The sequence below is a fragment of the Aulonocara sp. 'chitande type north' Nkhata Bay genome, linkage group LG8 (assembly GCF_057382095.1).
Source record: "Aulonocara sp. 'chitande type north' Nkhata Bay isolate Kocher_YH1m ecotype deep benthic linkage group LG8, A_spYH_male_GT1.1, whole genome shotgun sequence".
Taxonomy (NCBI): Eukaryota; Metazoa; Chordata; class Actinopteri; order Cichliformes; family Cichlidae; genus Aulonocara; species Aulonocara sp. 'chitande type north' Nkhata Bay.
This window is the reverse complement of record NC_141351.1, coordinates 24139370-24153513: the sequence shown is the minus strand read 5'-3', so window position 1 is coordinate 24153513 and position 14144 is coordinate 24139370. Positions and strand designations below refer to the sequence as shown.

Sequence of the window (14144 nt, the reverse complement as noted above, 5' to 3'; positions counted from 1 at the left end):
CTCCTCTTTAGTGCAGGGAAGCAATAATCTCCGATGTGATTTAAAGGATTATTTATGAGCTCAAATTCCTAATTAATGACACAACTGCTGTCACAGTCTTATTCCTTTGATAGTTAATCTTTTATTTACTCAACACTTTACTCGCCATCCACGCGACCTTTGCCACACATTCAGCAACGCTAAATATGAGATAAGAAATCCTGACATTAAATTCCTAGAATGGACTCATTTTAATTAATAGCGTCTCTCTTTGACAGTTTAGTTTAAACAAAACTCAGGTATTTATTAAAAATAAAAATAAATGCTGAAAATATGAGTGTTTAATTGCCTCATTCTATCTCCAAAAAGAAAGTGTCTCAGTTCAGAGTCCCCTAAAGCAATGAAAGCAGCTGATTCTCACATGCTGACATGCTGACATTAAAAGATTTAAGGCAGCAGGAACTCTTAAGGAGACCCAAAATAAAACTGAATATTTTCAGTTGGGAATTCAGCCTGAAAATTCATATCAGATGTGTTGAGGTCATTCAAAGGAATGTGCACACAGTACAGGGAAACACTTGCCTCGATCTGATTACGAGCGTCCACCACAGACACGGTGTTGTGCCCCTTGTGGTCCTCGTTCACGCAGTCCTGGCAGATGCAGCAGGAGTCGGTGGAGCAGAACAGGTCCAGGGGCCACTTGTGGCTCTCGCAGGTCCGCCTCTCGATGTCCCTGAGCGGGTCCACGAGCCGATGGTTTTGAAATTTTGGATTTTCCAGGTGAGGCCTGAGATGGGCCTCGCAGTACGACACCAAGCAGGTGAGGCAGGACTTGAGGGCCCTGCGGGGGCTTTCAATGCAAGAGTCACATACCACATCGTCGGGGCCCAAAGGTTCCTCCTTATCCTGGTCCTCTTTTGGTCCTTCTTCTGTCTGTGGTTCTGCTTCCTTTTTGTCCTCTTCAGGCTTCTTGGGGTCCTCGGACTGATTCAGGTCTTTTTGGATCTCGGTCTCCTCCGCTGTCGTTGACTCTTGACTCTGTTCCTCACTGTTTTTATTTACATGAGCGTCAGCTGTTCCATTCTGTTTGGGACTGCCAGGCTTGACGGGACACTGTGGACATCCTTTACTTTTGTCTCCGAGACAGGAACCGCATACGGAGTGACCACAAGCTGCCGGCTCCCCCTCGCTCAGTTTACCTGAGCAGACATGACACAGGTTCTGCTGCTGCTGCTGTTTGGGGAGAGGAGCTACTTCTACAGCTGCTGTATCTGCCATGTCTTCAGCTCTTCTTTGAGCGCCTGGCGTCACTTCCACTCTTTAAAGCTGTGTGGAAATAACTGGCTCAGCCACTTCTGTCAGCCAGCAGTATCTGATCGCAGTAGAGAAAGCCACACCTAGATGATGTGAGAGACGGTCAGGACTCATAGTTTCAGTCAGAACTCAACCCGCCCCTTCAGCACTCACATGCAAACAGATACACACCCACCTCCACGTCTTTAACACTGAAAGAGGGAGGAGGTGCAGGGTGGAGTCCACAATGCAAACCAGGTACAGAGGTGTAGGATTGCATTCTCCCACATGCGCTATGTTTGAATATGCACTGAAACTTACAAGTTCTGCTACCAGTAAGCAACAACTGACCTATCTACTGTCTTTATAGACACACTGATGAGGCCACTCACTGCTTTCCCGCCCTGCTCCAACAAAATTAAATTGAAAACTGGTCTGGATAAAACAGAGGTGATCACTGCTGCAGCCTTTTGCTTACTCACCCTCTTCCTCTTTCACCTTTCTGCAGATAAGCAAGAGGAAAAAGCAAATGCTGATAGGATCAGGTTTCAGCAGCGCCAAAAGCAGACACTGCCACCCAGTGTCCATAATAATGCTTGGCAGGTACTGCTAATGTTGGTATCAATCCAATACCATGTACCCAGTAAATACAGGGCTGGTATAGCTGATACTGATACTTCTGACCTATAAACTTATGAGATGCACATCAGTGAATTCTGAACCCATTTTAATGAGCATTAAATCTCTGTGCTGAATGTAAACGTGCCAGTCCTAAAGCCTGGGTCAGCTTGTGTTGTTTAAATGTGCTTATTGTGTTGTAAATAAAGTAGACATGACAGGTTCAAGATATTGTTCCCAGCGTGAGTGTGAGGTATCATTTTTTTAATTAAAAAGTAATTATTATTTAACACAATGGATGATGGAAACACAGCACTGATCCCATCTCGACAGTATCGATATCACTAACAGCGCAGGTAACGATTGTAGTAATACTTTTGATCAATCCGCCGGTCAGGGTAATAGAAAGTTACGAAGTGAAGAGCAACAGACTGTAGAGGAAGTTCCACAAACACTCACAAACTGTTAGATTTGTTCCTTCTATCGAGAATAAATGTTGCTAAACTGCAGTTTCCTAAAGTTTGTGATGCTCGTTCCTGTTTTTCACACATGTTCGTAGACATGCGCACATGTGACCACATGTCCGGGCTTTGTCCGGGTTAAACAAACACCACCTGATCATAGTTCAAGGTAAAGGTGTAGGTGGTGTTTGAAAGCACCTTAGCTGTAACAGCAGCAGCCTTCATGTCTGACGCTTTTTAAAGTCTTAAGATTTACCTTCAGTTAGGTTTATCGTTCCCAGGCTGAGGGGAGGTGACGGGATTCTCTTCTTACCGGGGGTTTTCTCCTCGGTAACCGATCAACAGGTGAGACAGCACCGCCTACTGACCAATCAAGTGTCCTGAAAACTGCGTCGTCACTCCCGGACACACACACACACACACACACACACACACACACACATATATATATATATATATATATATATATATATATATATATATATATATATATTTATATATATATATATGTGTGTGTGTGTGTAGTAATTTCTATGAATCTTTTTTTTTACATTGTTTGTTAATTGTAGTTGTATTCATTGTGTATTTTGGTTTCATGTAAATGTATGTTCTAACTTTGTGTATTGTGAATGTAAGGCAAACAAGGGACAATAGGTGGAAATTCGCAATAGCTATAAACCTATGTGCAGTGCATCAGCCTCATGTTTCATATTTGGACTATGTTAAACTGCACTGTCCCTTTTAAATAAAGGATTATTATTATAACCCATCAGATTCTCCTGTGTCTCAGTGACAGTGCTGTGATATTAACATGATATTTATCGAAAAGCCTGTCCAAGAAAACAGTTTGGCATTCACAATTGTTTTTAATTAAATGAAATGGCATGTAAAGAAAACAAAAATACTGAAAGGAAAGGTCATCTTCCAGTATGATTTATCTCATCTTAAATGATTTTATCTTGCATTTAAAACGATTTCTATCATTGCTGGATGTCTAATTTTTATGACACAGATGCTGAAGAATCTGTGTCCTCTTGTTTGTCTCATTGTCTCTGTACACAGTGACGAGTTCCTGCCTCAAGGGCCAATCAGAGTGAGAGGCACTTGCTCATCAGCATCTTGCATCATTTAAACATCGGCTCTTCACATCATGGTGTGACAGGTTTGCCACCTGGTACTAACACGATGGAACAGCATCCCCACACTCTGACTTGGAGAATGCATGGATTTTGAGGTGGCCTTTAAGAAGCAGCTACAAACTCATCTTTGTATATTTGCTTTTGAGTAACCTCTGAAATCTGGATATCTTAAGATCCCTTTTACCAGCTCGGTATCTACCTAATAAAAAAAAGCACTCTATAGTCGCTCGGGGAAGCCTCAGCTACAATAAATAAGCCTTTTAACAGGGCTGTATTATTACAGCTGTGTGCCCTCTTTCTCCTTTCTTTTTCCTTCTTCGACAGATAATGTTTTATTTATTGCACTAATGGATTTCTGTTGTTCTGTGTACTCATGTATCAGCTTCTCTTCTGAGGGGCAGCACTCTGGGATGTCCCACATCTCTGTTAGCAGTCATAAAGTTCCGGGCTTTCCCGAACGCTGCTTTGAATAAAATCCTTTTCAGTTACCTGCAAATGCTTACCTTATAATCAAAGCGCAGAAATAAAACATGTTCCAGAGTATCTCTGAATAAATGCACATTTTTTTAAGAGTTTACTAAAACTGAATATTGGGCTGGCTGATTGCTTCTGCTACACTTTAAGTGTCTCAAACAGTTGCTTAAGGTATTCTCTGTGTCAGAGTATGAAACAAAGCCTTTATTCGTCCATTTTTAAGTCACATTTTCACCCCATTTACAGCCCAAGTGTTAAACAGGAGAGCGACAGCAGGGGTGACAGGCAGCTCATTCGTTTACAGGAATAAAAAGCAATAGCATGATTTTTATTTCAGTAACTTCATGTTAGAATTTATTATGTGAAACACACGCACGCACACGCACACACACACAATTACATCCCTGACCTCAAGTCCAGGAGCTACAGATGCTTTTTTTTTAAAAAAAGAAAAACCAAAAATAATCATTGTCATTACTTCTGCCATCGGTCAGTGGATGAGATCAGAGGCCTGCCTCATGATGCAGATTATTATGAATGAATTCCTCCCCTGGCTAAGTTAGCTTATCAAGTTCAGATTTCCCTGCAGTGTCGGGTCAAGTGCTCTGTGAGCAAAACTTTACGGGTTTAAGCACCATTTCTGAACAGCCTAGGTTGAATTCACTGATGTCCTGTAGGTAAAAAGAAACTTATTCAACAGTTTCTGCTGAACGCTCTTTACAGATTTGACAAAAAGTCTTGATTTATTTGTCCGAGGCCACTGCACCCAAATGCAACGTAATTACACCTGTCTCCTTTACACCTAACAGAAGTGTACCAGTGAAAGTACTAAGAGATAAGAGATGTTTGCAGTAATCTGTCAATGATTTCGTTCTGACTCTGTCATCCTGTTGCACACAAAGACATTTCCCACAGTATCAGACCACACCTCCACCCTGAGTACGTGGTCATCAGTTTTTTGTGGTTTTATTAAACTGGTTGTATTTTCATGACTTTTTTTTTGCTTCTGCTCCCCTTGGGGTCTCTTTTACAGCAAGGAGCTGCACACTTGGTTAAATAGCCTAAATATTAGAGTAAATGTGGTGCAGATTAAACCTCAGTTTAAACATTTTATGTTATTTCTTGTCACATCTTTTTTTAAAAACACAAATGGTCGTCACCCCTCCATTGACGTTCCCAAAAGTAGTATTGTCCTCTATTTTACTTTTGGAAACATTCTTATTTTGGGGTTATTTCTAGCCAAAGTGCTCGGGTTGTCTCAGATTTTCAAAGCAGGACTCTACAATTTCTTCACACAATGCTCACTTTGTTGTATTTGTTCATGAGGCAGGCCCCAGGTCAGCTGCACAGCTTTGTTTAATTCAGCTCCCAGTGTCTACAGTCAGGTCAGTGTTTGATTCTTCTTTGTGTTAAATGAGCTCTAAAGGTGTAGGATATTCATTCAGTTGATATGATCGTTAAGACGTGGGGTTAATTTCCTAAGATTAGAAACTGCACATCGATTCAGGACCTATTCCGTGTGTTAGAGGTTCAAACTGCGGCAGCAGAAATACTTGTGCTTTTGAGCGGCTGAGGTCATTAGTCCGAACAGGTTTTTTCTTCTGCTCGCCCTCCCTCTGTCACTGCACCCCCACCAGCTCTGTGATGGGTGGGGCAAACACCATCAGTTCCTGGTATTTGTGGAAGAACAGGTGCAGGCGGGACGAGTAGGTGTCCTCCTGATATGGCAGCTGCTTTTCAGTCAGGTATTTGGACACAACAGGTTTCACCTGCACAAGAGGAACAAAGTAACCATAGTGGGAAATACGTAAATACATTTAGCAATTTAATAATTATCCAAAGTTCTGTGATGGTCACTTTTTAAACTGTGTGCTCTCGTTTTGTTTGTGCCCTTTGCTCTGCAGAAGAATCCAACAGTTCTGCAACAAGCAGGTAAATATATTCATCTGTGATGTCCCACCTTTAAACACATGTTGTCTGACAGAAAGGGGAAGAGATGGTGCTCCACGTGACAGTTGATTAGCGAGTGTCCAAAGATCCGGTCCAGCAGAGGGTTTCGCGGCAGGTTCAGGACTCCGTGGGTCATCTGGTGAATCCTCTTTGGTCGACGAGTTGGAGAAAACATCGGCAGACCGATATGCTGCAATTAGAAACAGTTTGGCATCACAAGTTATGTGGCCTATTGTACTCTTGCCAGCCATGTTAATAGGTACACCTGTTTAACTACGGGTCAATCCAAAGTTCTTTTTCGTCAGTAATAAAAGAACTGGAATTGTAATTGAATTGAAATTTAGGCACGGAGACATGTCAGCTAAGAACAGGAAACTGAAGCTGCAATTCACACAAGCTTCCCAACACTGGTCTCATGAGTCTCGATTTCTGCTGCGATATTTAGGGCTCGAATTTGGTACGAACAACACAAAGCGTCGATCCATGCACACGACCCTACCAGCATTTCAGACTGCTGGCAGGGGTGTGATGGTTAGGGAACACTAAAAGATATTTAAATTAAGCTCAGATTCTTTGTATTACAACACAAAGTGTTTAGTGTAATTTCTGTGTAGTCTCAAAGATTATCGTCAGACAGAGATCATGGAGTTCAGCAGGGTGGGGGTGGGGTGGAGGTTAGTGTTGGACGTCGGCCAGCAAAACCCCAGGAGAGCTGGGAGGACAGATTTTTGATCCGAACCCCCCAGCAAGAACAAACACTTTCCACTGGTACACTGCTGACTTCTCTTCAAGAACCTGTGTTTTCTAATCCACCTTCACACGCTTTGATCCGAACAATACACAATGACCTGCAGGCATCCATCTGGGAAAATCATGCATGAATTGTTTCTTTTTATCCCTTTAGTTCACTGCCTGCTCTGAGAACACAATGCTGCATTCAAGCTCCTCAAAAGACCCTGTTACAAAAAACACCCTTATGATCATTTCACATGAACCGAGCACATAAATCTGTGAGAAGTGACGAATACATGTGCATAAATTACTTATGTTTTCCCCAATTCAAGACCAAAGAGTATAAAGGTATGTGGTGTGGCGATTAATGGATACTGATGAGATACATGTATCTATTCATAATCATCTAAAGTTCTCTAAGATGTGGCCATTTAAAAACACTATTTAAAAAAATAAAATTAAAATAAAGCATAATTCTTGTTTTATTTTGGATCTAGTGCTTCTATCAGTTATGTTACAAATCCAGAATCTAACTGGAAGTAGGAACATCTGAAATGCCATTAACAAAACCTGGGTAACAGACGTGTGTGCTTTCTTTTTAATGACCACTAGGCAGTAATATTCGACACTAGCGAGGTTTCTCAAACGCACATTTTTCAAGAGTTTTACTACATATTGGGCACGACAGGGTCATCGTTTGTGTGGCAGCAGTTCCTGGAGGCTGGTTGTTGCTGGATGAAGTGGTATTGCTGGTATTCCAGTGGTGGCAAATCTTGAAAAAGTAAAAGCTGCACCTCAGTGAACCGTTTCAAAAGGCACAACTTTTACTTTGAAGGAAAACCTGCATTTTTAGGTTGTTCTCACAGTTTAGCTACGGCACAGAGATTACTGGCAGAGTGTCACTTCAATTCAAATGATCAGCACAGCAATATGCTGTGAAAGCAGTCACAAGGGCATTCTTGACACCCAGATGAGGAATACACTTTTTTCCTGCAGGGGGAAATCGCTTAGACATTTTCTTGATGAGATTATGGTCCCAGTCAGCCACTTTGAGTCATTTTTACTGATCTTGATATTCAGAAGGAGGATCATTAAAAGCTTGGCGCTTATTTTAATATCTGTCATCTTACTGCTCTCTCACTGTTCAAAGACATGAAAATTTTATATAAAACTAGTTGGAAACTAATTGGACACCAACATAATCCAATTAAAACTACATACATCAGAGCTTCACAGCTATCTGAATATTTTAGCTACAAAATGACATCATTTTGAGCTGAATATGAAATACAAGACGTCACAAACAAAATTCACTGTAACTGTGTCTTATAGGTGTCAGCAGGCTGAATTCTCAGCTACAGATACCGTGTTCTCACCTGGAAGATGTTGACGTGGATATACGGCACAGAGAACATCGCCCTGCACACGAGCATACACAGCAATGCTCCGTAAGGCGACGTGAACCCGGAGACATTGATGAGCAGCCAGTACTGTGAATACAGGCCCAGGGTTACCATCAGGATGGTCCTAAGGATGTGGGCCAAAGATTGTCCTTTGAGCTGAGCTGCAAAACCATGAGAGTGTGCATGAGAGTAAACTCGCACTGCAGTGACACAGACAAGTAAGACAGAGACTCGAGGAGGATCACAAGGTTTAAAAAGTGTCTCAACTTTATGCTGAGTTTCACATTTAACCTTGAAGCAAACACGGCTCGTCTTTGGTCCTCTGGCTCCTCTTACCGAGCGCAACAAGCGGAGTGATGATCGGCACGGCCAGGGGGGCTATGAACAGGTAGATGATGCGAGGTAGGAAGGGCACCTTCCACACGCTGGAGTCACCCAGTCCAATGACATTAGTGTGAGCGTGATGCATCTTAATGTGGCCCTGAATCCCGGCTCGTGCCGAGAATGAGCCACAGATCTGAGGGGATGAAGAACAAGTGGAGGTGTTCAATAAACCAGCAATGATGGAGCACATGAAACAGTCAATGAACATTATCAAGCTCCGCTAACAGCTGGAAAGGACAATGGTCAGAAGAGATTTGGATATTCTTAGCAATTAATAATCAACCAAAGGTCATTAAAGCTTCTTAATCATATCACTTATAATGCGCATTGCTTCATTCACGGGGAGGATATTGGCGGGACACTGCTGCATAGGCACTCAGAGGCTGAAACAACGCGCTGCAAAGATTAGTGAACCATTTATGTTCAATGTTTTTAAAATGTGTAAAGAAAACCATTTGCGTTTTTTAATGAATTTCACAGAGGCTCTTCAGAATGAACAGCATATACATGAAGGTTTTGGCAGGTGTGATTCAGAGCTGTATCCATTTAAAATGATGCAACTATTTACTGTTACATAGTTTCTTGGAATAATACAATCACTTAGAAATTAAGTGGTGATGTTTTCTTCTCATTTCTAGCTCTACATACAGTAAGAGAAATTATTATTTGATCTACTTCTGAATTTCACTTATCAAGAGATGAAGAGTCTCTAGTTCTTATGGTAGTTTCATGTTTAATAGAGAGACAGACAAGATTGTAGAGCTGGACAAGGGTGCAATGGCCGACAAGACCATCAGCAAGAAGCTTGGTGAGGAGGTAACAGTTGCTGCTCATGGGGTGAGGATGATCATGAGAAATGTGTTGGATCAGGTGGAAACATTATGCTTTAGGGCTGTTTTTCTGCTAAGGGTAGAGAGGGATCTGCAGAGGGAGCTGAAGCTTCAAGATGACAGGCGGCAGCCAAGAGGGATTCACACAGTTTCATTTAGCCCACATCAGTGGGCTAAAATCCCTCCTGAGATGTGCACAAACCTGGTGACCAGCATCAACAAAGGTGTCTTCACCAAGTACTAAGTCATGTTTTGCTCTGAGATCAAATACTTGCGTCGTTCGATGACATGCAAATCAATTAAAAACATGTTTTTATGGATCTTTGGTTGTTGTCAATTCATTATTTCCCACAACTGTATTTGTTCTTAGATTCTACTAGAGTAGATTTGCATGATTCACAATTTAAAATAATCCATTATCTTATACTGGGAGCCCGGTGCAGTACAAGACAGCAGCTGTAGCTTCATATTCATGATAATGACCCTCAGCAGGGAAAAAACAAATGTCCCAAAATGTCCAACTGCTGCTCTAAGCACACAGCTACAGAGCTGCGTGTGAGAATACAGAAGCTTTGCCCGCAGGTACTTAATGACAGCCTTTCAAGTCTATTTCTGCACATCTCACCTCGATGAAAAAGACGGCCCAGAACCTTCCCCAGGCCTGCGACTCGCTCAGCGCCCCATGGCTCGCCAGATGTGTCCCCTTGACGGTGATGACAGCGTGAGCCACGCCCATCAGCAGGACGCCCGCAGAAAACCCCAGAAGCCTCGAGGAGCCCAGCAGCAGGAAGGCTGCAAGACAGAACGCAGGGAATAAAGATGCTACAGATCCTAAAGATGCTGACTCTTTAACCTTAGACTGGCAGCAGGACACACACTGCATTACTGCTGCATTGACTGTATACATCTACTGTTATCGCTCACACACATTCTTTCAGCCTTTGATAGCAGACAGCTGAGGCTCAGTGCCAATAAGTGTTTGCAGTGAGCAAACATTCTCATAGCCACCATGAACAGGAAGACATCAGACGACTATTTAAAGATTTACTTTTGTGTTTTCATTGTTGAATAAAGCAGGACAGGTAACCAATAATAAATTGTGATTCTAAAATTTTCCTTGCTGCCTGTTACGGTTCAGCATGACTGGTTTGGGTTTCATTATTCTCAGGTGGGGTTGACGGCCTGGCTTTGTTGGGTTTTTCCACCCTGGGGCAGAGCCTCTGGGTGTGAGTCCCTGCTGCACCTGTTTGCAGTGAAGTCATCAGGAGTATAACAAGGACAGGCGGTGTCACAGCACCATCTCTGTCTGCGTAGTGACATTCAGGCCGCCTTTGTAAAATCTGTGTTTTGTGGTTCACTTGGAAACTTCATCCGAACCCTGTTTGTCTACCTTTTTGCACCACCTCAGCAATCAGAGGAACTGCTTACCAGGACTCCACCTGCCTGCCTGCTCTCCACCTATTCCCCCACTTGCTGATCCAGCTCCCTCAGAGTCGAATCACTAAAACATAAATTTGATACCTGCCTGTTAGATTACATTCTAATTTATACCTTCTTTGCTGGCAGAGCACCTGAGACCCTTTTTAAATAGAACATGCTCACTATTCCCTGCTCTGTCAAGGCTCAAGTGATGAGTCACATGATCAGAGTAAACCTTTGCAAGAACTGGAAATGAAAAGCAATCAGAATAAATGCTTACATTTACCATGAGTCAAACTATGTAATGTGAAGCCAGCATGATGGGCAGGAAGCTCAGGTGAAAGGATGACAGTCTGGAGGCGGACACTGTTACCACACTGGCTTCCTTCCACTGTCACTGTGTACTGTTTACTATAGTTTAGTGTCTGCATACAGTAGAAGCAGGCTGATGATGAACATGAGACGAAGCTTTAAATCCACTAATCAAAGTCAGTTCTGTTTTTGTCACAAATGTTAACAGCATGGATGGATTACATCTAATTAGACACATGAGACATTGTAGCTGCTGATACTTCTCTGGCTGCCTTTGACAGCAGAGTTTAGGTGACACATTCCCTTTTTAACCCAGTAAAACTGCTAATATGACGCACCTCCTATTTCAAAGCAGCCTATTTCGAGGTGATAAGTCACGAGCTCGGTGCTACACAGTGACAGAAAACCCGTCCGCCTCATTCTGCAACTACATCTACTTCTGAATCATTTCGACATATGAATTATACTGGCCATGATTTATATTTTAGGTAAAACTCACAAAAAAGCAGTTACAAAGACCTGCTGCTGCTGCTGCAGAACTAATCCGTGGTAATTACTGCTACGTCTAAGAGTCTGGAATCAAGCCTGAACCTTAAAGCTGTCAGATCCAATGATCAAGTGACGTGAGTCACAATAGACAGCAGTCCAAAATGAGGTCAGTAGCTGACCACCAGTGACCCACATAAAATGAGACTCCATGAATGTGCAAAGCCAGACTGAGGGGTGACGGTGAGAAAACGCTACGCTGTGTATTTCTGGAAAATAAAAAATTAACTAATGAGACAGTTTTAGTTGTAAATATTGAGTCATCATGATATCACTGTGACTTTTGTGATTTACGTCTGTTTGCTGCTATTTTATGACCAGTCTTTTCAAAACTATGACTTTCAAACAGACAAAATTAAGCAAAACACCTGAACTTTATTATTATGATGGTGCACTGTTCTCCCAACTTTGGAGGAATCATTTCCCACTATTATTAAAATTTATCTAGTCTGTTTTTTCCTTCTTTATGTCAAAATATGACAGATGAATTTTTAGGTAAAGCTTCAAAAACTTTATCCGATGTTTATCGCAGACTTGAAAGCAGGAAGACTGCAAAACACCAGATTTGGTCCTCAGAGCCAGCATTGTTTAGGGAAGTTGTCAAAAAAAGTTAACCAAGTAAAACACAAGCAGCAACGTCCAGGACTAAAATGTTAAAGCAACACAGAAGTGTCCCCAAAACTGCAGTACCTGTAATGTCCACTTGAGGCCGGCTCCACAAACGCCCCACAGTTAAAATGTTCGACATGTTTACAGGCTGATCTATAAAAAAGTTACGTGTTTTTGTTTACACTAAGTTTGTAGCAGGCCTACATCCCCGTACAGGTGAATGTAGCTGCTAGCTGTCTGCTAGGCTCCACCCCCTCTCATTAAAGTCAAAAAATAGAACCTCTAAGCTACTTTGTTTGTTCTATTGGTTCCTTTTGGAGCATTTTCAGTACAATTACTATACACGGCTAATGTTACGCCTTGCATTGTCAGAGAGCAAGCCATAAGAGAAAGTCAAAAATTCTTCCCTTGAGGTTGGGTGAGCAAACTTATAGTATTTTAATTGTGTGTTAAAATACTATCTCTGTATCTCTGTCTGTGTGAGCGCACTTTGCTAACCAGGTAAAATGAAAACTTAGCACTTCTGCTCTCTAAAACAAACAAACAAACAAATTCCAGCATAGCTAAACTGCCCAATTTGAGGGTTTAATGTGAAACTTTACAAACCAGTCGGTGACATCACAGCTGCTATGGCCATCTTTTATTTACTAAGTTTGCAGTAAGAGAGGCCTTCCAGGCTTTGAGCTTCTGGTTGAGTCGATTACAGAAACACAAACTGACACAAATAATTGTCTCTTAAATGATAAAACCCTCCAAAACAATAACTCATCTATGCAGGTGCAATCACATCTATGACGTTGTGCCTCACCAGGTGGCAGACAGAGGAACGCTGCTGCCAGGATACTGCAATCGACCCCCCTCCTCTCCCACCAGCTGCTCTCCTTCACCACCTTCTGAACCAGCCTCGTCAGCTCCATCATGAGAGACTCCTCCACCTCTTCAGCTCCTGCGCCTCCATTCTTAATCTTTGGGTCCCCTCTCGTCTTGATTAACATCTCTTCATCACCTCTTCCTCCTCCTCTTTCCCTCTCATCCCTCCGCTCATCTTGTACGCTCTGCATCCTGATCACTGGCCTAGAGTAAAGTCACCATGCAGGTTGTGTCCTCCTGTGAGCGGCTGCTGATAAACCCTGCAGCTTGAGCACACAGTACACAGGTCAAAGTTAGCATTTCAACAGTGTGTATTGTCAGAGAAGCCCAGCCCCCTTCCTGCTGCTTCAAGAGCATTGCGGACCCTCCTTTCCTACCTCCTCCTCCTCATTCCTTTCTTCTTGTTCCACCCTGTCAGCTGACTCCTTGGGCAGTCCAGCAGCAGAGGAATTTCTTGTCCCACTGCCCAAAGATGTAAGGTTGGCCTGCGATGGGATGGATCCAAAAATCCTCCTCACACGCGCAGCAACTCAAAACTGCTGCGGCTGCTTACCTCACAGTCAACTCTTGCTCATCTCTGGTTTCTCATATATTCTGCATGTCGCTCACCCCCTGCTCTGTTCCTCTCTCTCTTTGTGTTAGCTCCTTTCCCTCCTCCCCTCCCATCCCCGTAACCTTGGCAAATGTCCTGGGAAAGCAGAGTGAGAAAGGAGGGCTGATTAACAGGGGCCGTTCAGTTGTTTCTCCACAGCAGAGAGGGGGCGAATGTTCAGAATGAAAAGGAGAAGATGCTGATGTGCGAAAATTTCCTTGGCTAGTTTAAGTGTTGGTAAAGGTGAGAGTAGTCAGTAGTGAGTTATATACATATATCTGGTGTCAGCGCCTCTTTGTCCTCTGGAGAGAGGCCACGCTGACTGCAGTGTGCTCTTTAAAAGATACAGAGTGAGTAATTTTTAAGAGAGAGGAACAGAAGAGCACCAGGCCGCCTGACAGCTTCACACACATCCTCCCACAGCCTCGGCTTGTTGGTTTTACTCAAGCACTTATCAGAGTCGGGCTTTTTATCCATTAACACCAGAGAAGGACACATTTTTAAAGGTCCACATCCAAAGGACTGTCTAGGGA

General features: G+C 42.8%; 2 protein-coding genes across 5 annotated transcripts in view; both read right to left on the bottom strand.

Moving 5' to 3' along the window:
• Positions 1-2698, bottom strand: part of trim16 (tripartite motif containing 16) — a 10638-nt gene extending 7940 nt beyond the window's left edge. The window contains exons 1-2 of one of the 3 annotated variants that reach the window (XM_086304456.1): positions 2608-2698; positions 562-1376 (exon numbers count right to left, since the gene is read on the bottom strand). In XM_086304456.1, the coding sequence (XP_086160582.1) occupies positions 562-1257 (696 nt within the window). In that variant the 5' untranslated portion in view covers positions 1258-1376; positions 2608-2698. Of the gene's footprint in view, positions 1-561; positions 1706-2607 lie in introns of those variants that run through there. The other 2 variants (XM_086304458.1, XM_086304457.1) reach the window with 2 other exon arrangements.
• A 1449-nt stretch (positions 2699-4147) lies between these two features.
• Positions 4148-13598, bottom strand: fads6 (fatty acid desaturase 6). Of its 2 annotated transcripts, XM_086304459.1 has the most exons (7): positions 13397-13598; positions 12958-13285; positions 9889-10055; positions 8386-8566; positions 8023-8210; positions 5925-6104; positions 4148-5733 (listed from the first exon to the last, which is right to left on the bottom strand). In XM_086304459.1, exons 2-7 carry the CDS (start codon positions 13208-13210, stop codon positions 5584-5586), a joined length of 1119 nt encoding a protein of 372 aa, XP_086160585.1. In that variant the 5' UTR covers positions 13211-13285; positions 13397-13598; the 3' UTR covers positions 4148-5583. The 2 variants fall into 2 exon arrangements, with proteins under 2 accessions (XP_086160585.1, XP_086160586.1); XM_086304460.1 differs by lacking the exon at positions 13397-13598 and having other exon boundaries at positions 12958-13373.
• Positions 13599-14144: the final 546 nt, after the last annotated feature.

Excerpts from the sequence above, each read along its gene's own strand:
- fads6 (XM_086304459.1), bottom strand. The coding sequence starts at position 13,210 with ATGCAGAGCGTACAAGATGAGCGGAGGGATGAGAGGGAAAGAGGAGGA. Across the intron at positions 8,567-9,888 it reads GGGCCGTCTTTTTCATCGAG|ATCTGTGGCTCATTCTCGGC; the intron begins GTGAGATGTGCA and ends TCATCCCCTCAG. Across the intron at positions 6,105-8,022 it reads TCCACGTCAACATCTTCCAG|CATATCGGTCTGCCGATGTT; the intron begins GTGAGAACACGG and ends TTCTAATTGCAG.